This window comes from Oncorhynchus gorbuscha, linkage group LG05 (assembly GCF_021184085.1).
Source record: "Oncorhynchus gorbuscha isolate QuinsamMale2020 ecotype Even-year linkage group LG05, OgorEven_v1.0, whole genome shotgun sequence".
NCBI lineage: Eukaryota > Metazoa > Chordata > Actinopteri > Salmoniformes > Salmonidae > Oncorhynchus > Oncorhynchus gorbuscha.
The window spans coordinates 83,701,243-83,725,701 of NC_060177.1; the positions used below are offsets into that span (position 1 = coordinate 83,701,243).

At 42.3% G+C, this 24,459-nt stretch overlaps 1 protein-coding gene across 1 annotated transcript in view; it reads right to left on the reverse strand.

Moving 5' to 3' along the window:
• Positions 1 to 24,459, reverse strand: part of LOC124035286 (nitric oxide synthase, brain-like) — a 103,723-nt gene that overhangs the window by 26,573 nt on the left and 52,691 nt on the right. Inside the window, 6 exon segments of the mRNA XM_046348744.1 lie at positions 3,158 to 3,302; positions 7,068 to 7,153; positions 10,549 to 10,743; positions 11,665 to 11,766; positions 17,238 to 17,412; positions 18,661 to 18,800. Of these exon segments, the coding sequence (XP_046204700.1) occupies positions 3,158 to 3,302; positions 7,068 to 7,153; positions 10,549 to 10,743; positions 11,665 to 11,766; positions 17,238 to 17,412; positions 18,661 to 18,800 (843 nt within the window).

Consider the following 24,459-nt stretch of genomic DNA (forward strand, 5'->3'; position numbering starts at 1 on the left):
ATAACAGATTTGTACCTTGTCAGCTCAGGGAGTTGAACTTGCAACCTTCCGGTTACTAGCCCAACACTCTAACCACTAGGTTACCCTGCCGCCCCAGTATCAACCAAAAGTTTGGGCACACCTACTTATTCAAGGGTTCTTCTTTATTTTTACTAATGATGCTCATCAAAACTATGAAATAACACATATGGAATAATGTAGTACCCAAAAAAGTGTTAAACAAATATTTTTTATATTTGAGATTGTTCAAAGTAGCCACCCTTTTCCTTGATGACAGCTTTACACACTATTGGCATTCTCTCAACCAGCTTCATGAGGTAGTCACTAATGTTGTGACAAGGTAGGGATGGTATACAGAAGATAGCCCTAATTGCTAAAAGACCAAGTCCATATTATGGCAAGAACAGCTCAAATAAGCGAAGAGAAACGACAGCCAATCATTACTTTAAGACATGAAGGTCAGTCAATGCGGAAAATTTCAAGAACTTTTAAAGGTTCGTCAAGTGCAGTCGCAAAAACCATCAAGCACTATGATGAAACTGTCTCTCACGAGAACTGCCACAGGAAAGGAAGACGCAGAGTTACCTCTGCTGTGGAGGATAAGTTCATTCGATTTACCAGCCTCAGAAATTGCAGCCCAAATAAATGCTTCAGAGTTCAAGTAACAGACACATCTCAACATCAACTGTTCATAGTAGACTGTGTGAATCAGGCCTTCATTGTTGAATTGCTGCAAAGAAACCACTAATAAAGGACACCAATAAGAAGAAGAGACTTCCGTGGGCCAATAAACACAAGCAATGGACATTAGACTATTGGAAATCTGTCATTTGGTCTGATGAGTCCAAATTTGTGTCTTTGTGAAATGCAGAGTAGGTCAACGAATGACCTCTGCATGTGTGGTTCCCACCGTGAAGCATGGAGGAGGAGGTGTGATGCGTGGGGGAGCTTTGCTGGTGACACTGTCAGTGATTAATTTAGAATTCAAGACACAATTAACTAGCATAACTACCACGGCATTCTGCAGCAGTACGCCATCCCATCTGGTTTGCACTTAGTGGGACTATCGCTTGTTTTTAAACAGGACAATTACCCAAAACACACCTCCAGGCTGTGTAAGGGCTATTTGACCAAGGAGAGGGATAAAGTATGCTGCATCACATGACCTGGCCTCCACAATCACCCGACCTCAACCCAATTAAGATGGTTTGGGATGAGTTGGAGCGCAGAGTGAAGGAAAGCAGCCAACAAGTGCTCAGCATATGTGGGAACTCCTTCAAGACTGTTAGAAAAGCATTTCACATGAAGCTGGTTGAGAGAATGCCAAGAGTGTGCAAAGCTGTCATCAAGACAATGGGTGGCTACTTTGAAGAACCTCAAATATGAAAAAGATTTTGTTTAATTTGTTTAACACTTTTTGGCTTACTACATGATGTGTTATGTCTTCACTATTATTCTACAATGCAGAAAAAAAGTTTAACAAATAAAAAACCCTTGAATGAGTAGGTGTGTCCAAACTTTGGACTGGTACTCAGTATTCAGACACTTTGCTATGAGACTTGAAATTGAGCTCAGGTGCATCCTGTTTCCAATGATCATCGTTGAGACGTTTCTACAACTTGATTGGAGTCCAACTGTAGTAAATTCAATTGATTGGACATGACTCGGAAAGGCACACACCTGCCTATATAAGGTCCCATGCATGTCAGAGCAAAAACCAAGTCATGAGGTTGAAGGAATTGTCCGTAGAGTTCGGAGACAGCATTGTGTTGAGGCACAGATCTGGGGAAGGGTACCAAAAACTGTCTGCAGCATTGAAGGTCCCCAAGGACACAGTGGCTTCCATCATTCTTAAATGGAAAAAGTTTGGAAACCACCAAGACTCTTTCTAGAACTGACCGCCCGGCCCGACTGAGCAATCGGGGGAGAAGGGCCTTGGTCATGGAAGTGACTTGGTCATGGAAGTCACTTTGACAGAGTTCAGAGTTCCTCTCTGGAGATGTTTGTCCTTCTGGAAGGTTCTCCCATCTCTGCAGCATTCCACCAATCAGGCCTTTATGGTAGAGTGGCCAGACGGAAGCCACTCCTCAGTAAAAGCACATGAAAGCCTGCTTGGAGTTTGCCAAAAGGCCCCTAAAGGATTCTCAGAACATTAGAAACAAGGTTCTCTGTTCAAGATTGAACTCTTAGCCCTGAATGCCAAGCGTTACGTCTGGAGGAAACCTGGCATCATCCCTACTGTGAAGCATGGTGGTGGAAGTATCATGCTGTGGGGATGTTTTTCCTCCTCTGACTAAGACCATAAGGAAGAAACGCGGTCATGAATCCAGAAACCATAGGGCAGCAGTGAGGTATCAAATGAACACTACGTCCTTGTCTTAACGAGTTGATCATGTGCTGCGATACAATTAACACCCAGATATCTCTGACTCCAGCAGCCTTAGTTCCTACGGGCCATCGTGCTGAGAGAAAGAAAGAATGAGAGAATGGACAAGAGGCGAAGAAGAGGAAGAGAGGAAACACCCTGTCATCCATCTGCTCTGCATCCGCATGTCTGACTCAACTACAACAAGATGGTCCCTCTCGTCTGATTGATTACGTTAAAAAGGAAGCAGTAAAAACAGAAGATGTCATGTCCTGGAGGGGGACACTAGATGATTGAGAGCAGTAGAGCCGCATATTTTATATTTTGACAAACACATTTACACAGCCTGCGGTTTTTAAAGATTTTATCTTAAACTACAGCTTAACGCTTGGATGGGTTGATTCTTCCGCTGTGGCCCATGGCACTTTGCTGCATGAGAGGGAATCGGAATGTGACAAAATATACATTTCCGTGTAACCTCGCCATGTTGGTGTGAAACCGTCTGCTCGCTTTTTCAAATCTGCGGGGCCTCAGCTTTGTCAGTGAGGGGGGATTGTTTTTTTAAGCATTGTCTTCCATTCACAATAACATCCAAAAAAAGACGTGACGCATGAAGTCATATTCAAGTTGTGTGGTTTACCTTTGCATCAAAGAAATGCTTGAAAATCTCACACAGGGTTCAGGGGGATGTTTCTGAAGTCGGCTTTTTCATGTTCCAATCAAGATAACATCAAAAATAGACATGGCACATCAATTCATATTCAATTTGTGTGGTAGTTATAAAAAGGTTACCTTTGCGTCAAAGGCATGCTTGAAGATCTCACACAGGGTTCTTGCATAGTCTTGAGATTTTCCAGTCTCGGTGGCAAATAGTATAGTAGCTTTGACCCTCTTAGCCATGGCTTGGCCCATTAGCTTGGCTGAGAACTTCACAGCCCTGCACACACACACAGACAGATAGAGAGGACATGTATAATTCATAACATAATAAAACGTCTATATATATATATAAACATTTAAAATGGTTAATTCATGAAAGCTTTTATATAGTGTAACCAAAAAAAGGATAAATCACAGGCACCAGTGATCAAAGGCACAGCAGACCTTGTAACACCACGAACCCTTAACCCTTTACCCATTACCTTTTACCCCTTCCACCTTCCCCCCTTCTCTCTTCCCCCTCACCTCTTCCCATTTCCCCTCACCCCTTCCCTCTTCCCCCTTTGCCCCTTCCTCTTACCTCTTCTCCCTTCTCTCTTCCCCCTCACCCCTTCCTCTTACCTCTTCCCCCTTCCCTTTACCCTTTAACCCTTCCTCCTTTGCCCCTTCCTCTTACCTCTTCCCCCTTCTCTCTTCCCCCTCACCCCATCCTCTTACCTCTTCCCCCTTCCCCTTTACCCTTTACCCTTTACCCCTTCCTCCTTCCCTCTTCTCTCTTTTCCCTTTTCACCTTCCCCCTTCCCTCTTCCCCTTCACCCCTTTCTCTTACCTCTTCCCCCTTCCCCTGTCTCTCTTCCCCTTCCCTCCTTTACCCTTTACCCCTTCCCTCTTCCCCTCACCCCTTCCCTCTTCCCCTTCACCCCTTTCTCTTACCTCTTCCCCCTTCCCCGTCTCTCGTCCCCTCACCTCTTCCCCCTTCCCCTGTCTCTCTTCCCTTTCCCTCCTTTACCCTTTACCCCTTCCCTCTTCCCCTCACCCCTTCCCTCTTCCCCTTCACCCCTTTCTCTTACCTCTTCCCCCTTCCCTCGTCTCTCTTCCCCTCACCCCTTCCCCCTTCCCTCTTCCCCTCATCCCTTCCCTCTTCCCCTTCACCCCTTTCTCTTACCTCTTCCCCCTTCCCCCGTCTCTCTTCCCCTTCCCTCCTTTACCCTTTCCCCCTTCCCTCTTTCTCCCTTACCCCTTTCAACCTCTCTTTCCCTTCCCCCTTCTCTCTTCCACCTTCACTCTCTCTAAAGTCTTCTAAACTCAGATAACTACTGTTGTTTACTAGCTTACCCTCCACGCTCGGGTGGTTTGCTCGAGCAGACAGACAGCCAGACAGTGCTGCATGTCATGCCTAAACAGCAGATGGTAATCATGATGACCTAGCTTGTCCTATCCTCGTGATGACCTAGCCTGTCATATCCTTGTGATGACCTAGCCTGTCATATCCTTGTGATGACCTAGCCTATTGTATCCTCGTGATGACCTATCCTATCGTATCCTCGTGATGACCTAGCCTATCGTATCCTCGTGATGACCTAGCCTGTCGTATCCTTGTGATGACCTAGCCTATTGTATCCTCGTGATGACCTATCCTATCGTATCCTCGTGATGACCTATCCTATCGTATCCTCGTGATGACCTAGCCTATCGTATCCTCGTGATGACCTAGCCTGTCGTATCCTTGTGATGACCTAGCCTGTCGTATCCTCGTGATGACCTAGCCTGTCGTATCCTCGTGATGACCTAGCCTGTCGTATCCTTGTGATGACCTAGCCTATCGTATCCTTGTGATGACCTAGCCTGTCGTATCCTCGTGATGACCTAGCCTGTCGTATCCTTGTGATGACCTAGCCTGTCGTATCCTCGTGATGACCTAGCCTGTCGTATCCTTGTGATGACCTAGCCTGTCGTATCCTCGTGATGACCTAGCCTGTCGTATCCTTGTGATGACCTAGCCTGTCGTATCCTCGTGATGACCTAGCCTGTCGTATCCTTGTGATGACCTAGCCTATCGTATCCTCGTGATGACCTAGCCTGTCGTATCCTCGTGATGACCTAGCCTGTCGTATCCTCGTGATGACCTAGCCTGTCGTATCCTTGTGATGACCTAGCCTGTCGTATCCTCATGATGACATGAGTAGATGAGCTCCCTCCCTGTCTGCACCACTACCTCATCTCATCTCATTCATGGAGACACAACAAAGAAGAGGAAGAGCAAACGGAGGACAAATGGACATGACGCGACAAGCAGGCCGCCCTATAATATCATTTACATGCTGTATTTAGTAGTAGTTCTATAATGTCATTAACATGCTGTATTTAGTAGTAGTTCTATAATATCATTAACATGCTGTATTTAGTAGTAGTTCTATAATATCATTAACATGCTGTATTTAGTAGTAGTTCTATAATATCATTAACATGCTGTATTTAGTAGTAGTTCTATAATATCATTAACATGCTGTATTTAGTAGTAGTTCTATAATATCATTAACATGCTGTATTTAGTAGTAGTTCTATAATATCATTAACATGCTATATTTAGTAGTAGTTCTATAATATCATTAACATGCTGTAGTAGTAGTAGTTCTATAATATCATTAACACGCTGTAGTAGTAGTAGTTCTATAATATCATTAACATGCTGTATTTAGTAGTAGTTCTATAATATCATTAACATGCTGTATTTAGTAGTAGTTCTATAATATCATTAACATGCTGTATTTAGTAGTAGTTCTATAATATCATTAACATGCTGTATTTAGTAGTAGTTCTATAATATCATTAACATGCTGTATTTAGTAGTAGTTCTATAATATCATTAACATGCTGTAGTAGTAGTAGTTCTATAATATCATTAACACGCTGTAGTAGTAGTAGTTCTATAATATCATTAACATGCTGTATTTAGTAGTAGTTCTATAATATCATTAACATGCTGTATTTAGTAGTAGTTCCATAATATCATTAACACGCTGTAGTAGTAGTTCTATAATATCATTAACATGCTGTATTTAGTAGTAGTTCTATAATATCATTAACATGCTGTATTTAGTAGTAGTTCTATAATATCATTAGTGTAGTAGTTAGTTCTATAATATCATTAACACGCTGTAGTAGTAGTAGTTCTATAATATCATTAACACGCTGTAGTAGTAGTAGTTCTATAATATCATTAACATGCTGTATTTAGTAGTAGTTCCATAATATCATTAACACGCTGTAGTAGTAGTTCTATAATATCATTAATAACAAGCTGTATTTAGTAGTAGTTCTATAATATCATTAACATGCTGTATTTAGTAGTAGTTCTATAATATCATTAACATGCTGTATTTAGTAGTAGTTCTATAATATCATTAACATGCTGTATTTAGTAGTAGTTCTATAATATCATTAACACGCTGTAGTAGTAGTTCTATAATATCATTAATAACAAGCTGTATTTAGTAGTAGTTCTATAATATCATTAACATGCTGTATTTAGTAGTAGTTCTATAATATCATTAACATGCTGTATTTAGTAGTAGTTCTATAATATCATTAACACGCTGTAGTAGTAGTTCTATAATATCATTAATAACACGCTGTATTTAGTAGTAGTTCTATAATATCATTAACATGCTGTATTTAGTAGTAGTTCTATAATATCATTAACATGCTGTATTTAGTAGTAGTTCTATAATATCATTAACATGCTGTATTTAGTAGTAGTTCTATAATATCATTAACACGCTGTATTTAATAGTAGTTCTATAATATCATTAACATGCTGTATTTAGTAGTAGTTCTATAATATCATTAACAAGCTGTATTTACTAGCAGTTCTTTATCAGTGCCGAATGGAGGATTAGGAAACAAGTGTGCACTTAAAGTGTGTACTTCAGTATACATAAACAGCAAGCAGGACTGCAATGGAGAACTCTAACCCCAATCTAGGTGAAGCATAATGTTGCCCTAAGGCCTAATGAAAGGACCTCTCTATCTCTGTACTCACTTGGCCAGTTTCTTGAAGCCGATGGCTCTTTTCTTGGTGGGTGTCCCATTGTTGACTTTCCACACGTGGTGATTCCATGGGTCAGCCTATAGGGGTGAGAGAAGCTCGTCACATTAGGCTCAACATACAACTCAGTGGATGATGTTACTGTACATTTAAAGGAGATACATACTGTACACACTGTTATGTTTTGACTTAATTTTTCTGGGCAATTTAAATAAAGCACAACTAAAGTATTTGAAAGAATTTGACTTTGACGACACAAACTCTCCTTCTTCCCCGAACCACCGCATTTAACCCAGGTAGGGTGACTGGGAATACAAGTCAATCAAAGAGGCAAAAAGACATTACAAGGACAAAGTGGAGTCACTGTTCAATGGCTCAGACACGAGACACAGATAGCAGACAATCACAGATTATAAAGGGAAAACCAGCTACGTCGCAGACACTCACTCCCAGACAAAATAAACACCTTTTTCGCCCGCTTCGAGGAAAACCACACAGAGCCGTTGTCGTGGTCCCCCGCCACTCACATGAACTGTGGGCTCCATATCTCTGTAGCCAGCATGAGTAGTACTTTCAAACTTGTTAACCCTCGCAAGGCTGCTGTCCAAGACAGCATACCAAGAGCATGCGCAGACCAGTTGGCTGTAGTGTTTCCGGACATATTCAACCTCTCCCTATCGTAGTCTGTTGTCCCCACTTGGTTGAAGAAGTCCACCATTGTCTCTGTACCCAAGCAAGATAAGGTAACAGAAACCTCTGTAATCATGAAATGCATTGAGAGAATGGTCAAGGACCATATCACCTTCAGGGCCTGAACTCCCTGTACAACTGGTTTCTAGACTTCCTGCCAGGCCGACCCCAGGTGGGTGAGGGTAGGCAACACGTCCACTATGCTGATCTTCAATACGGGGCTCCCCCAGGGTTGTGCACTCAGCCCTCTACTGTAGTCCCTGTTCACCCATGACTGCGAGGCTACGCATGACTCCAACTCAACCATCACGTTTGTTGACGACACGACAGTGGTAGGCCTGATTATTAACAACGACGAGACAGCCAATAGGGAGGAGGTTAGAGCCCTGGCAGAGTGGTGCCAGGAAAATAACCTCTCCCTCAACGTAAAAAAATGGTCTGTACAGGTACATCAAAGCTGGGACAGAGAGACTGATAAACAATTTCCATCTCCAGGCCATCAGACCGTTGAACAGCATCTAGCTGGCTACATGCCCGGTACTTACCCTGCACCTTGAGACTAATGCCCCATGTATATAGTCTTTGAAGGCTGGTCACCTCATATACTGTTTCTATACTGTTGTTTACTCACTGTGTATGTATATACTGTATTCTCCACATAGCTGTATTCTCCACATGGGGCTGCAGGAAGCCTAATGGTCAGAGCATTGGGCCAACCGAAAGGTTGCTCGATCGAATCCCCGAGCTGACAAGGTAAAAATCTGTTGTTCTGCCCCTGAACACGGCAATTAACCCACTGTTCCTAGGCAGTCATTGTAAATAAGAATTTGTTCTTAACTGACTTGCCTAGTTAAATAAAGGTTAACTAAAATAGCTCATTCCTAATATACATTCCTTTTTTACTTCCAAATAACACACTATACACACCACATATTTATATTCTAGATTCTGATACATGCTCACCCTAATATATACTGTATACCCCTGTTAATTGGATTTGTTCTGTCATATTTTGATTTCTTGTTTAGATTTTTGATTATTTATGTATTTGTATTGTATTGATAAGAAATTCTACTGCCCTGCTGGAGCTAGTAACACAACGCATTCTACTGCCCTGTTGGAGCTAGTAACACAACACATTCTACTGCCCTGTTGGAGCTAGTAACACAAGACATTCTACTGCCCTGTTGGAACTCGTAACACAAGACATTCTACTGCCCTGCTGGAGCTAGTAACACAAGACATTCTACTGCCCTGTTGGAACTAGTAACACAAGACATTCTACTGCCCTGCTGGAGCTAGTAACACAAGACATTCTACTGCCCTGCTGGAGCTAGTAACACAAGACATTCTACTGCCCTGTTGGAGCTAGTAACACAAGACATTCTACTGCCCTGTTGGAGCTAGTAACACAACGCATTCTACTGCCCTGCTGGAGCTAGTAACACAAGACATTCTACTGCCCTGTTGGAGCTAGTAACACAAGACATTCTACTGCCCTGTTGGAGCTAGTAACACAACACATTCTACTGCCCTGTTGGAGCTAGTAACACAACACATTCTACTGCCCTGTTGGAGCTAGTAACACAAGACATTCTACTGCCCTGTTGGAACTCGTAACACAAGACATTCTACTGCCCTGCTGGAGCTAGTAACACAAGACATTCTACTGCCCTGTTGGAACTAGTAACACAAGACATTCTACTGCCCTGCTGGAGCTAGTAACACAAGACATTCTACTGCCCTGCTGGAGCTAGTAACACAAGACATTCTACTGCCCTGTTGGAGCTAGTAACACAAGACATTCTACTGCCCTGTTGGAGCTAGTAACACAACGCATTCTACTGCCCTGCTGGAGCTAGTAACACAAGACATTCTACTGCCCTGTTGGAGCTAGTAACACAAGACATTCTACTGCCCTGTTGGAGCTAGTAACACAACACATTCTACTGCCCTGTTGGAGCTAGTAACACAACACATTCTACTGCCCTGTTGGAGCTAGTAACACAAGACATTCTACTGCCCTGTTGGAGCTAGTAACACAAGACACTCTACTGCCCTGTTGGAGCTAGTAACACAACACATTCTACTGCCCTGTTGGAGCTAGTAACACAACACATTCTACTGCCCTGTTGGAGCTAGTAACACAACGCATTCTACTGCCCTGTTGGAGCTAGTAACACAAGACATTCTACTGCCCTGTTGGAGCTAGTAACACAAGACATTCTACTGCCCTGTTGGAGCTAGTAACACAAGACATTCTACTGCCCTGTTGGAGCTAGTAACACAAGACATTCTACTGCCCTGTTGGAGCTAGTAACACAACGCATTCTACTGCCCTGTTGGAGCTAGTAACACAACGCATTCTACTGCCCTGTTGGAGCTAGTATCACAACGCATTCTACTGCCCTGTTGGAGCTAGTAACACAAGACATTCTACTGCCCTGTTGGAGCTAGTAACACAACGCATTCTACTGCCCTGTTGGAGCTAGTAACACAACGCATTCTACTGCCCTGTTGGAGCTAGTATCACAACGCATTCTACTGCCCTGTTGGAGCTAGTAACACAACGCATTCTACTGCCCTGTTGGAGCTAGTAACACAACGCATTCTACTGCCCTGTTGGAGCTAGTAACACAACACATTCTACTGCCCTGTTGGAGCTAGTAACACAACACATTCTACTGCCCTGTTGGAGCTAGTAACAGAAGCATTTAACTGCACCTGCTATAACGACTGCAAATCTGTTTACGTGACCAATAAACTTTTATTTGATTTGATTTACCTGGTATTCGAAAGATGGCGTGAGGCGATAGTTGAGCATCTCCTGGTGGAACACGGGGGTGATGCTTCCAGACATGGGGGGTACAATCCAGACCCAGTCCCCCGGGCAGCCCCCCCGCACCCTGATCTCATTCTCCATGTGCTTCATAAAGGACTCTGTGGCAGAGTGGTGATCCACTATAGTTACCTTAGATGACTGAGAACAGATAACAGGAAGCAAATCATGAAGGGGAATTCAGATCATTCATTCAGTTCATTTACCTTAGTTATTTCAGGATTATATTTAGTTTATCAAGGTATAAATTAAATCACTCTCAAGCACCCATAATTACACATAATTTAAACATATTTCTGACTTCATAAAAATACATGTTTCATATATAAAGCCTAATACAAATCATTCAATATAGTATCAAAATCATGGGCATTAATATGGAGTTGTACCCCCCCCCCCTGTTTGCTCCCATAACAGCCTCCACTCTTCTGGGAAGGCTTTCAACTAGATGTTGGAACATTGCTGCAGGGACTTGCTTCCATTCAGACACAAGAGCATTAGTGAGGTTGGGCACTGTTGTTGGGCAATTAAGCCTGGCTCGCAGTTGGCGTTCCAATTAATCCCAAAGGTGTTCTATGGAGTTGAGGTCAGAACTCAGGCCAGTCAAGTTCTTCCACACTGATCTCAACAAATAATGTCTGTATGGATCTTGCTTTGTCATGCTGAAACAGGAAAGGGCCTTCTCCAAGCTGATGCCACAAAGTTGGAAGCGCATAATTATCTATAATGGCATTGTATACTGTAGCGTTACAGCACTTACATTTGACCGGGGCAGCTCTAGCAGGGCAGAAATTTGACAAACTGACTTGTGGAGCTCTTCAATAAGCTCTTCAATAAGGCCATTCCACTGTCAATGTTTGTCTATGGAGATTGCATGGCTGTGTGCTCGATTTCATACACCTGTCAGCAATGGGTGTGGCTGAAATAGCCAAACCCACCAATTTGAAGGCGTGTCCACATACTTTTGTATATATAGTGTATGAAATGCAAGCCCTGTAAATAATCAATTCCAGCACCCCAGTAACCTTTAGATATTTACATGGCCAGCAGATAAACCCACACCTGGAAACTGTAGAGGACTGCTATGTTGATCTCCACCAGTGCCTTGTCCTTCCATAGAGAAGAAGTCTTCCTGGTGTCCAGGGCCATCAGATTGGCCACTTCCTATTGGACAGTAACATACCATGCTTTAATAACAATACCTGTTGTGTATAAAGATACATTGAAGATAAACAATCAGGGTAACATTTTACTCTTCTTATCTTATTGCTACTATATTACCTGCTACATATGAGATAAACATTTATCTTTATCATTCAAGTAACCTTGTTGTGATAAGAATAATTGTCAGCTAAGTGCTGTTGTTCATAAAGCTACATAGGTGGCAGGTAGCCTAGTGGTTAAGAGCATTGGACCAGTAACCCGAGCTGACTAGGTGAAAAATCTGTGGATGTGCAAGGTACTTAAATCAGTGGTTCCCAAACTGAGGGGTTGGCAAACTGTCCTGTGAGTGACAAACTGTCCTGTGAGTGACAGAGTGACAGGTGATTGGTTGCAGTTAGTATAAAACCACAGGTGATTGGTTGCAGTCAGTATAAAACCACAGGTGATTGGTTGCAGTCAGTATAAAACCACAGGTGATTGGTTGCAGTCAGTATAAAATGGCCGAAATACATAATGGAGACATTTTAAACAATAAAAAACAACCGTTTTAGAAGTGCCTTTTGTTCTGCATTAAAATAAGAAAATGTCACATAAAGTCTATCATAACAATTATGTTCATGGATAAAGCTGCATTTAGCAGCAGGGTGCGTGGTGCTTGAGATGGGAATACAAGATGAGGGGAAATGACTGAGAAAACAACTAAAGTGACTTTCTAAGTACGGGAACTCTTTGAAAACATAACAACACATCATCACCATAATGGCTATGCTAATACATTAGCTGAATGAAAACAGCACAACCAGAGACATACTTATTATATCTACAGCCTCTAAGCTTGACATGTTCTAGACATCATGATACTACTGTTTGTAACATAAAACACATTCATCATTAATTCATCACCATAGCTACAGCAAAAAAAGCAAGACCCTCTTCATCTGACCAGCAATACAGATGTAGGATCTTAATTTGATCACCCTGTTGCAGGAGATTTTAAACCTGTAGTGTATTTAAGGTTTTAAAAGACTTCTGAAGTTTGTAATTTACACTTTGACATTTCAGACTTGATTTTCCCTTACGAAAAATGTATCAACCCCTACAAAAATGTCCAATAATTATAATCCACATAATAATTCACATTTCCAGTTGCTGCAGGATCATTTTCCTTCTGTAGAAAAGACTGTCTCAAATTAAGATTCTACATCATCAAAATAGATGTTTCTTTTTGTTTAAACATCAAAACAGATTGTTTTCCTGAAAACAGCAAGTCAAATTCAAATCAAATCCAATTTTAAATATTTTATTTGATTTAATTTTGACTTGCTGATTTCAGGAAAACAATAAAAAAAAAGATGCTTAAAAAAATCGAAAACATCTATTTTGATGTGATATGGAAACCCATGAATGTTGAGAATTAAAGTGAAGAATGTTACCCTGTATGCATGTGGTCATGAGAGCAGACTCATCTGCCACACTGGTAGAATATGGGCCAAAACAACAAATACAGACATAATGGTTTAATCAGAAACTTGGCCAAAGAAATCTGTGTCAAATAACTAGATTTTTATTGATGGGTACATCGTTTTTAGAACGGATCGGATGAGTAAAGGAGGAGGGGTTGCAATTTAAGTGAAATCCGAGTTTAACGCCTCTGAAATTCTCTCGATTACCAAAGTTAAACATTTTGAATTGCTTGCGGTTAAAGTGAACGTATATAAGGACTCCCACATCACTGTAGTCGGCTGCTACATACCGGCCTCGGCTGCTACAGACCGCCCTCGGCTGCTACAGACCGGCCTCGGCTGCTATACATACTGGCCTCGGCTGCTACAGACCGGCCTCGGCTGCTACAGACCGGCCTCGGCTGCTACAGACCGCCCTCGGCTGCTACAGACCGCCCTCGGCTTCGGTAGACGCACTAAACTCTCTTTCTGATGTCCTGCACAAGTTAAATGACTCTGAATTCATTATTTTAGGAGATTTGAACTGGGACATGCTTACATCTGTCTCGGACTCTTTACAAGTACTGTGTGACTCTGAATCTTGATCAATTAATTAATGTGCCTACAAGACCGAATCCCTCTGGCCTTCCTGACCATTTAATGATGGATTCTAATGTCTCCTCTGGCCTTCCTGACCATTAACGATGGATTCTAATGTCTCCTCTGGCCTTCCTGACCATTTAACGATGGATTCTAATGTCTCCTCTGGTCTTCCTGACCATTTAATGATGGATTCTAATGTCTCCTCTGGCCTTCCTAACCATTTAATGATGGATTCTAATGTCTCCTCTGGCCTTCCTGACCATTTAATGATGGATTCTAATGTCTCCTCTGGCCTTCCTAACCATTTAATGATGGATTCTAATGTCTCCTCTGGCCTTCCTGACCATTTAATGATGGATTCTAATGTCTCCTCTGGCCTTCCTGACCATTTAATGATGGATTCTAATGTCTCCTCTGGCCTTCCTAACCATTTAATGATGGATTCTAATGTCTCCTCTGGCCTTCCTAACCATTTAATGATGGATTCTAATGTCTCCTCTGACATTCCTGACCATTTAATGATGGATTCTAATGTCTCCTCTGACATTCCTGACCATTTAATGATGGATTCTAATGTCTCCTCTGACATTCCTGACCATTTAATGATGGATTCTAATGTCTCCTCTGACATTCCTGACCATTTAATGATGGATTCTAATGTCTCCTCTGACATTCCTGACCATTTAATGATGGATTCTAATGTCTCCTCTGGCCTTCCTAACCATTTAATGATGGATTCTAATGTCTCCTCTGACATTCCTGACCATTTAATGATGGATTCTAATGTCTCCTCTGGCCTTCCTAACCATTTAATGATGGATTCTAATGTCTCCTCTGACATTCCTGACCATTTAATGATGGATTCTAATGTCTCCTCTGACATTCCTGACCATTTAATGATGGATTCTAATGTCTCCTCTGACATTCCTGACCATTTAATGATGGATTCTAATGTCTCCTCTGACATTCCTGACCATTTAATGATGGATTCTAATGTCTCCTCTGACATTCCTGACCATTTAATGATGGATTCTAATGTCTCCTCTGGCCTTCCTAACCATTTAATGATGGATTCTAATGTCTCCTCTGACATTCCTGACCATTTAATGATGGATTCTAATGTCTCCTCTGACATTCCTGACCATTTAATGATGGATTCTAATGTCTCCTCTGGCCTTCCTAACCATTTAATGATGGATTCTAATGTCTCCTCTGGCCTTCCTGACCATTTAATGATGGATTCTAATGTCTCCTCTGGCCTTCCTGACCATTTAATGATGGATTCTAATGTCTCCTCTGGCCTTCCTGACCATTTAATGATGGATTCTAATGTCTCCTCTGGCCTTCCTGACCATTTAATGATGGATTCTAATGTCTCCTCTGTCCTTCCTGACCATTTAATGATGGATTCTAATGAAGTGAAAGATAAAGCAGATATTGTAGGGGTTTTTATCAAGCACTTCGTGTCTGCTGGTTCAGTCTTTGATAATGGTGGGGCCCAGGACTCTAATGTAAACTCTGTTACAGTAAACTATGATATAGGCCCTCATGTGAACCATTTTATTGTTGAGTCTGTTTCTTATACTGAGGTCTGTAAAGCACTAAAGGCCATAGACACTAAAAAGTCTGCAGATCCAGACAACCTGGACTCCTATCTCTTAAAGATAGCAGCTGGTATCATTACTGAACCTGCGGCTCACATTTTCAACTTGAGTCTCTTGACCAATTCCATACCCAACATTTGGAAATCAGCTTCTGTCCTCCCACTGCTAAAGGGTGGAGATCCCTCAGATGATATCTCAAAACTCCCTATCCTGGCCAAAGTATATGAATCTCTAGTGATCTCACAGTTAAAAAACATCTTAATTGAAAAGAACATACTGAGTGGGGTTCAGTCTGGCTTTACATCGGGGCACAACTGCAGCTATGGCAGTGGAAAATTACATCATTAATGCACTTGATAAAAAAGCAACACTGTGCTGCTCTGTTTGTGGATTTATCAAAGGCCTTTGACAATCACAAGTCGAGCTATCTTGAGAGGTGTTAATAGAGGTGTGCCCCAGGGTTCCATTTTAGCTCCTGTGTTGTTCTCAATTTGTATTAATGAGATGCAACCAGCAAAGTTACATCTCTATGCAGATGATAAAGTAATATATTCATGTGCTCCTTCTCTGGTTCAGGCTGTTGAAGAGCTCCAGACTGCTTTTCAGTCCCTCCCTTTATGGTCTCAAACTGGTCTTGAATGTAAAAAAAACTAAATTCATGACCTTTACCAGAGCTAGAACTCTGCCAGAGAATGTTAGCATTGTCACATCTGGTGGCTTATCCATTGAAAAAGTGTCATCCTATAAATACCTAGATATGTGGTTGGATGACAAGTTGTCCTTTAAAGTTCATGTGGATAATCTTGTGGCAAAGCTTAAATTGAAATTGGGTCTTTTATTTTCGTAATAATGCTTACTTCCATCTTATGGCTAGAAAGAAGCTTGTTCAGGCCACTTTTCTCCCTGTAATTGATTATGGTGACTTGTATATGCATGCAACCTCCTCTGTCTTACAGACTGGACCCTGTTAATCATGCATCCTTGTGCTTTATTACAAATGCCAAGTCACTCACCCACCATTGCACATTGTACCAAATGGTAGGTTGGACCTCACTTTATATGCGTAAAACTTCCTCTTGACCTCTGTAGTTTGGTCTCCTTCACCACCAGCAGTTACCATACCCGGTCTGCTAGGTGGTTGCTACTTAAAGTCCCCAGGACATTCACAGTATTATGCAAGACTGCCTTCTCTTCTTGTGCAACAGAGGCATGGAATAGTCTACGACATGTTTCATCTAGATATGTTAGTGCCACTGAATGAATTAAAAATATTGACGGGAGACTCTGTTAGGGAGGAGTGTAAAATGCTTTTTTTAGGCTGGGTCATGTTGTTGTATTCTATTGTTGTATGTTTTCATTCTGTAATGTACTAATTGTTGCTGCCTTTTTGGCCAAGTCTCCCTTGAAAAAGAGACTCTGGGTCTCGATGAGCTTTTCCTGGTTAGGGTTAAATAAAATAAAATAAAGTATTACAGGCGTATAGTATAAAATAAAATAAACAGATTATGGTAAAGCATATGATAGATTCTAGTGAATATCCTGGTAAAATATTATAGTAATGCATATGATAGATTCTAGTAAATATCGTAGTAAAATATTATTATATTATTATTAACTATTGTGTGAATTCCCCTTACAAAACCCACACATAACATAGGTAACATCACTTTATACCTCATGGTCAAATTAGAATATGTCCAAATAGTGCCTTTAACCATTGCAGCTGTCACAGAGGTCCCTGACACATATCACGGTGCCCATGTAACTGCCACCAAAGGGGTACTTATAAACGTTTAGAAATGCATATGAATGTTTTATAAACCTCCAGGATGTTGTAGCGAGAGCTGTCACAGAAGTCCCTGACGCCGATCTCGGTGCCCATGTACCAGCCACTGAAGGGACAAGCAGTGAATTCCAGCCCCCCCACCTCTAGCAGCATGCTAGATACAGCAGGCAGACTGTACCACTTCAGATTCAGGTCCTTGAACCAATCATACCTGCAAGGACGGGGAAGCAAAGACATTGATTCAAATTATTAGCATTCAAGGTATGGAGGAAAGATGGAGAATGTGACTTATAACTTGACTTGTTGATTCAAATGAATAAGCTAGCATTCAAAGTATATAGAGATGTTTGAGAGGATATATTATACATAGCTTGAACTGTAGCTGACTGCTGCTGTTGTTTACATTCTGAATACATGTAAAAGCACACCTTCTTATCTTGGTGAAAAGCCATTGGAAGAGACTAGTGACAAGTTTATATTCTGACATTGACATTTGTATAGTACGTCATGGAAATAAAATATTGTTTGTAGGTACAAAGAAGTTAAGGATTTCTCCAAGAGATGATAGATGTTAGAATTCTTCTGTGATGACATATCTGCCCACTGTGATAACAAATCTCATCACTGTGATGACATATCTGCCCATTGTGATGACATATCTGCCCACTGTGATGACAAATCTGCCCATTGTGATGACATATCTACCCACTGTGATGACACATCTGCCCATTGTGATGACATATCTACCCACTGTGATGACATATCTGCCCACTGTGATAACAAATCTCATCACTGTGATGACATATCTGCCCATTGTGCTGACAAATCTGCACATTGTGATGACATATCTGCCTACTGTGAAGGCATATCTGCCCATTGTGCTGACAAATCTGCACATTGTGAAGGTATATCTGCCCACTGTGATGACATATCTGCCTACTGTGGTGGCACTTGCAAGCGATTCAGAGGCCTCGAAATGACTGGTCCTACATCCAAAAAAGGCTCTGCGTGGCCTCTGGGACCGGCTACCTATCTGTTTGGTCGCAGTAGCATAGTGCCATCATAGCTTCATGTAATGATGAGATGCAAGTGATGACAGTTGCAGGAGCCAAACAAGCAGCAGAGAAGAGCTGAGGCTAATTGAACTGATGGGTTGGGAGGGACAGGGGGTTTGAGAAGAGAGCCAGGTGGATGGTTCTCGGGGCTTGGTTGGCAGAAAATGTCATGTGCCCGGGATGAAACTCCCTCTGCGCCTAAAGTGTGGGGTGTGATTGTGTCTGTGCGAAAACATGGCTCGTACATTGCTTCAGTCTAAGTGGTTTGCTAGTGTGGCAATTGGAACACACCCCAACCCAGCCTCTGTTAGTGTGTGTTGTCTCACTCACTTGGGGTGTGTGTTTTGTGTGTGTGTGCGTGTGGGGTGGGGAGGGGGGGTGCATGTGTGTTTTGTCTCACTCACTTGGGGTGTGTGATCTGCACCTCTAGAATGAGATCTTGAGGTATCTCAAACAGCTCTGGGCCGTTTCCGTTGGACTGCAGCAGGAGAGGCAGCACGTCGAAACGGCCCTTGGGAGGCTTCCAGCCCTGCTGAATACAGATCTACAGACCCAAGCCAACACATTTCATTACATTTTAACATGGATTCACTCAAGTAGACTCATAAATCCTGTTTAGTGGTTTCCACTCCAGAATCTGTTTTGTCAGAGTTTTAGCCTTGCTCAGAGGCATGCTATATAAAGACATTGAACAGGTTTTGTTATCGACTTCCGGACTTGTCTCCATGCTGTTGTGCTGTTTATTGCTGTTTGTTGTGCTTTTTGTTGTGCTGTTTGTTGCCGTTTGTTGTGCTGTTTGTTGTGCTGTTTGTTGTTATATTTGTTGTGCTTTTTGTTGTGCTGTTTGTTATATTTGTTGTGCTGTTTGTTGTGCTGTTTGTTGTGCTGTTTGTTGTTATGTTTGTTGTGCTGTTTGTTGCCATTTGTTGTGCTGTTTGTTGTTATATTTGTTGTGCTGTTTGTTGTTATGTTTGTTGTGCTGTTTGTTGCCATTTGTTGTGCTGTTCGTTGTGCTGTTTGTTGTTATATTTGTTGTGCTGTTTGTTGTGCTGTTTGCTGTGCTGTTTGTTGCCATTTGTTGTGCTGTTTGTTGTTATGTTTGTTGTGCTGTTTGTTGTTATATTTGTTGTGCTGTTTGTTGTTATGTTTGTTGTGCTGTTTGTTGTTATATTTGTTGTGCTGTTTGTTGTTATGTTTGTTGTGCTGTTTGTTGTTATATTTGTTGTGCTGTTTGTTGTTATGTTTGTTGTGCTGTTTGTTGTTATATTTGTTGTGCTGTTTGTTGTTATGTTTGTTGTGCTGTTTGTTGTTATATTTGTTGTGCTGTTTGTTGTTATGTTTGTTGTGCTGTTTGTTGTTATATTTGTTGTTATGTTTGTTGTTATGTTTGTTGTGCTGTTTGTTGTTATATTTGTTGTGCTGTTTGTTGTTATGTTTGTTGTGCTGTTTGTTGTTATATGTTTTGTGCTGTTTGTTGTGCTCTTTGTTGTGCTGTTTGTTGTGCTCTTTGTTGTGCTGTTTGTTGTGCTCTTTGTTGTGCTGTTTGTTGTGCTGTTTGTTGTGCTGTTTATTGCCATTTGTTGTGCTGTTTGTTGTGCTCTTTGTTGTGCTGTTTGTTGTGCTCTTTGTTGTGCTGTTTGTTGTGCTGTTTGTTGTTATGTTTGTTGTGCTGTTTGTTGTGCTGTTTATTGTGCTCTTTGTTGTGCTGTTTGTTGTGCTGTTTGTTGTTATGTTTGTTGTGCTGTTTGTTGTGCTGTTTATTGTGCTCTTTGTTGTTATATTTTTTGTGCTCTTTGTTGTTATATTTTTTGTGCTGTTTGTTGTGCTCTTTGTTGTGCTGTTTGTTGTGCTGTTTGTTGTGCTCTTTGTTGTGCTGTTTGTTGTTATGTTTGTTGTGCTGTTTGTTGTGCTCTTTGTTGTGCTGTTTGTTGTGCTGTTTGTTGTGCTCTTTGTTGTGCTGTTTGTTGTGCTGTTTGTTGTTATGTTTGTTGTGCTGTTTGTTGTGCTCTTTGTTGTGCTGTTTGTTGTGCTGTTTGTTGTGCTCTTTGTTGTGCTGTTTGTTGTGCTGTTTGTTGTGCTCTTTGTTGTGCTGTTTGTTGTGCTCTTTGTTGTGCTGTTTGTTGTGCTGTTTGTTGTGCTCTTTGTTGTGCTGTTTGTTGTGCTCTTTGTTGTGCTGTTTGTTGTGCTGTTTGTTGTTATGTTTGTTGTGCTCTTTGTTGTGCTGTTTGTTGTGCTCTTTGTTGTGCTGTTTGTTGTGCTGTTTGTTGTGCTCTTTGTTGTGCTGTTTGTTGTGCTGTTTGTTGTGCTGTTTGTTGTGCTCTTTGTTGTGCTGTTTGTTGTGCTGTTTGTTGTGCTGTTTGTTGTGCTGTTTGTTGTGCTCTTTGTTGTGCTGTTTGTTGTGCTGTTTGTTGTGCTCTTTGTTGTGCTGTTTGTTGTGCTCTTTGTTGTGCTGTTTGTTGTGCTGTTTGTTGTGCTGTTTGTTGTTATGTTTGTTGTGCTGTTTGTTGTGCTGTTTGTTGTGCTCTTTGTTGTGCTGTTTGTTGTGCTGTTTGTTGTTATGTTTGTTGTGCTCTTTGTTGTGCTGTTTGTTGTGCTCTTTGTTGTGCTGTTTGTTGTGCTGTTTGTTGTGCTCTTTGTTGTGCTGTTTGTTGTGCTCTTTGTTGTGCTCTTTGTTGTGCTGTTTGTTGTGCTGTTTGTTGTGCTGTTTGTTGTGCTGTTTGTTGTGCTGTTTGTTGTGCTCTTTGTTGTGCTGTTTGTTGTGCTGTTTGTTGTGCTCTTTGTTGTGCTGTTTGTTGTGCTCTTTGTTGTGCTGTTTGTTGTGCTGTTTGTTGTGCTGTTTGTTGTTATGTTTGTTGTGCTGTTTGTTGTGCTGTTTGTTGTTATGTTTGTTGTGCTGTTTGTTGTTATGTTTGTTGTGCTGTTTGTTGTGCTGTTTGTTGTTATGTTTGTTGTGCTGTTTGTTGTGCTGTTTGTTGTGCCATTTGTTGTGCTGTTTGTCGCTACTTGGCTATACATTGACCAACGACTTTGTTTGTTGTTTCCTCGCTCTATCTATTCCTTCCTAGCTTTATCTGGACATGGTTCTACTGGACCTTGACCAGGCAACAAAGCTAAGTGGTAACATTAACATGATGCCATCTAATTGCAGTTGCTGTTCTCATAATATACAGGAGAACTATCACCTTATGGTGAGTATAGCCGTGCTGCCTGCACAGCTTCAGGTGCAATCGTTAGGCAGGGCAATTTAAGTTTAGGAAAGGAGGAAACAGTGTCTGTGCCACCAGTAAGTACAGTTAGTAGTATAAATCCCCTCGCACAGTTCCCACAGCCGGACAATTTTATCAAGGCTCCTGGATAGAAATGCTGTGGCCATGCTAAACCGGTGTCACTCATTCAGCCGACAGACACTTTCAACCGGTTCTCCCCATTAAGCAGCGAGTCTGAGTCAGAGGCCGAGCCTTCTCGGGTCTCTCCTTCAGCCATTACGGGGTCTGAGCCATCATTAGCTCTGACAAATTGAAACCCTAGTCATTCACGACTCCATTACCCCAATATTAGACCTAAAAATAATCATCCAGCGATCATACACTGTTTATCAGGGGGCAGGGCTACTGACGTAAAGGCTAATCTGAAGATGGTGTTGGCTGAGGCTAAAACTGTTGAGTGTAGAGAGTATAGGGATATTGTTATCCACGTCAGTACCAACGATGTTAGGATGAAACAGTCAGAGGTCACCAAGCGCAACATAGCTTCAGTGTGTAAATCAGCTAGAAATATGTGTTGGCATCGACAAATTGTCTCTAGGCCCCTCCCAGTTAAGGGGAATGATGAGCTCTACAGCAGAGTCTCACAACTCAATCGCTGGTTGAAAATTGTTTTCTGCCCCTCCCAAAATATAGAATATGTAGATAATTGGCACTCTATCTGGGACTCACCCACAAACAGGACCAAGCCTGGCCTGCTGAGGAGTGACGGACTCCATCCAAGCTGGAAGGGTGCTCTCAGCTTCTCTATGAACATAGACAGGGCTCTAACTCCTCTAGCTCCTCAATGAGATAGGGTGCAGGCAAGGCAGCAGGCTGTTAGCCAGCCTGCCAGCGTAGTGGAGTCTGCCACTAGCATAGTCAGTGTAGTCAGCTCAGCTATCCCCATTGAGAATGTGTCTGTGTCTCGATCTAGTTTGAGCAAAACAAAACATGGCGTTGTTCATTTTAGCAATCTCACTGGAATAAAGACCTCCTCCATTCCTGTCATTATTGAAAGAGATTGTGATATCTCACATCTCAAAATAGGGCTACTTAATGTTAGAACCCTCACTTCCAAGGCAGTTATAGTCAATTAACTAATCACTGATCATAATCTTGATGTGATTTGCCTGACTGAACCATGGCTCAAGCTTGATGAATTTACTGTGTTAAATGAGGCTTCTATCCTGGTTACACTAGTGACCATAACTCTTCGCATCCCGCAAAGGTGTTGCTAACATTTATGACAGCCATTTTCAAATGTCTTTTGAGCTTCTAGTCATGAAATCTATGCAGCCTACTCAATCACATTGTATAGCTACTGTTTACAGGCCTCCTGGGCCGTATACAGCGTTCCTCACTGAGTTCATTCATAACGGACCTTGTAGTCAAGGCAGATAATATTCACATATTTGGTGACTTTAATATTCACATGGAAAAGTCCATAGTCCCAATCCAAAAGGCTTTCGGAGCCATCATCGACTCAGTGGGTTTTGTCCAACATGTCTCCGGACCTACTCATTGCCACAGTCATACCCTGGATCTAGTTTTGTTCCATGGAATAAATGTTGTGGATCTAAATATTTTTCCTCATAATCCTGGACTATCGGACCACTATCTAACTATATTTGCAATCGCAACAAATAATCTGCTCAGACACCAACCAAGGATCATCAAAAGCTGTGCTATAAATTCTCGGACAACCCAAGGATTCCTGGTGACGAATCGCATCTCTGCATGTCTGGCAGACATATCAGTGTGGATGACGGATCACCACCTCAAGCTGAACCTCGGCAAGACGGAGCTGCTCTTCCTCCCGGGGAAGGACTGCCCGTTCCATGATCTCGCCATCACGGTTGACAACTCCATTGTGTCCTCCTCCCAGAGCGCCAAGAACCTTGGCGTGATCCTGGACAACACCCTGTCGTTCTCAACCAACATCAAGGCGGTGGCCCGTTCCTGTAGGTTCATGCTCTACAACATCCGCAGAGTACGACCCTGCCTCACACAGGAAGCGGCGCAGGTCCTAATCCAGGCACTTGTCATCTCCCGTCTGGATTACTGCAACTCGCTGTTGGCTGGGCTCCCTGCCTGTGCCATTAAACCCCTTCAACTCATCCAGAACGCCGCAGCCCGTCTGGTGTTCAACCTTCCCAAGTTCTCTCACGTCACCCCGCTCCTCCGTTCTCTCCACTGGCTTCCAGTTGAAGCTCGCATCCGCTACAAGACCATGGTGCTTGCCTACGGAGCTGTGAGGGGAACGGCACCTCAGTACCTCCAGGCTCTGATCAGGCCCTACACCCAAACAAGGGCACTGCGTTCATCCACCTCTGGCCTGCTCGCCTCCCTACCACTGAGGAAGTACAGCTCCCGCTCAGCCCAGTCAAAACTGTTCGCTGCGCTGGCCCCCCAATGGTGGAACAAACTTCCTCACGACGCCAGGACAGCGGAGTCAATCACCACCTTCCGGAGAGACCTGAAACCCCACCTCTTTAAGGAATACCTAGGATAGGATAAGTAATCCCTCTCACCCCCCCCCTCCTTTAAGATTTAGATGCACTATTGTAAAGTGACTGTTCCACTGGATGTCATAAGGTGAATGCACCAATTTGTAAGTCGCTCTGGATAAGAGCGTCTGCTAAATGACTTAAATGTAATGTAAATGTAGATGCCCTTCCAGACTCCTGTCACGAATCCCGCCGAAGATGGTGCCTCTTCCTGTTTGGGTGGCGCTCGGCGGTCGTTGTCGCCGGCCTACTAGCTGCCATCGATTCCCTTTCCTTTTGTTTCTGTTAGTTGGGTCTAATTGGTTACACCTGTTTTGAGTTTAGTTTAGTTTGTAGGCTATTTAAGGGCACTAGGCCTGCTGGGTAGTGTGCAGGTTTGTTCTCTGTTTATTGGGTCTAATTGGTTACACCTGTTTTGAGTTTAGTTTAGTTTGTAGGCTATTTAAGGGCA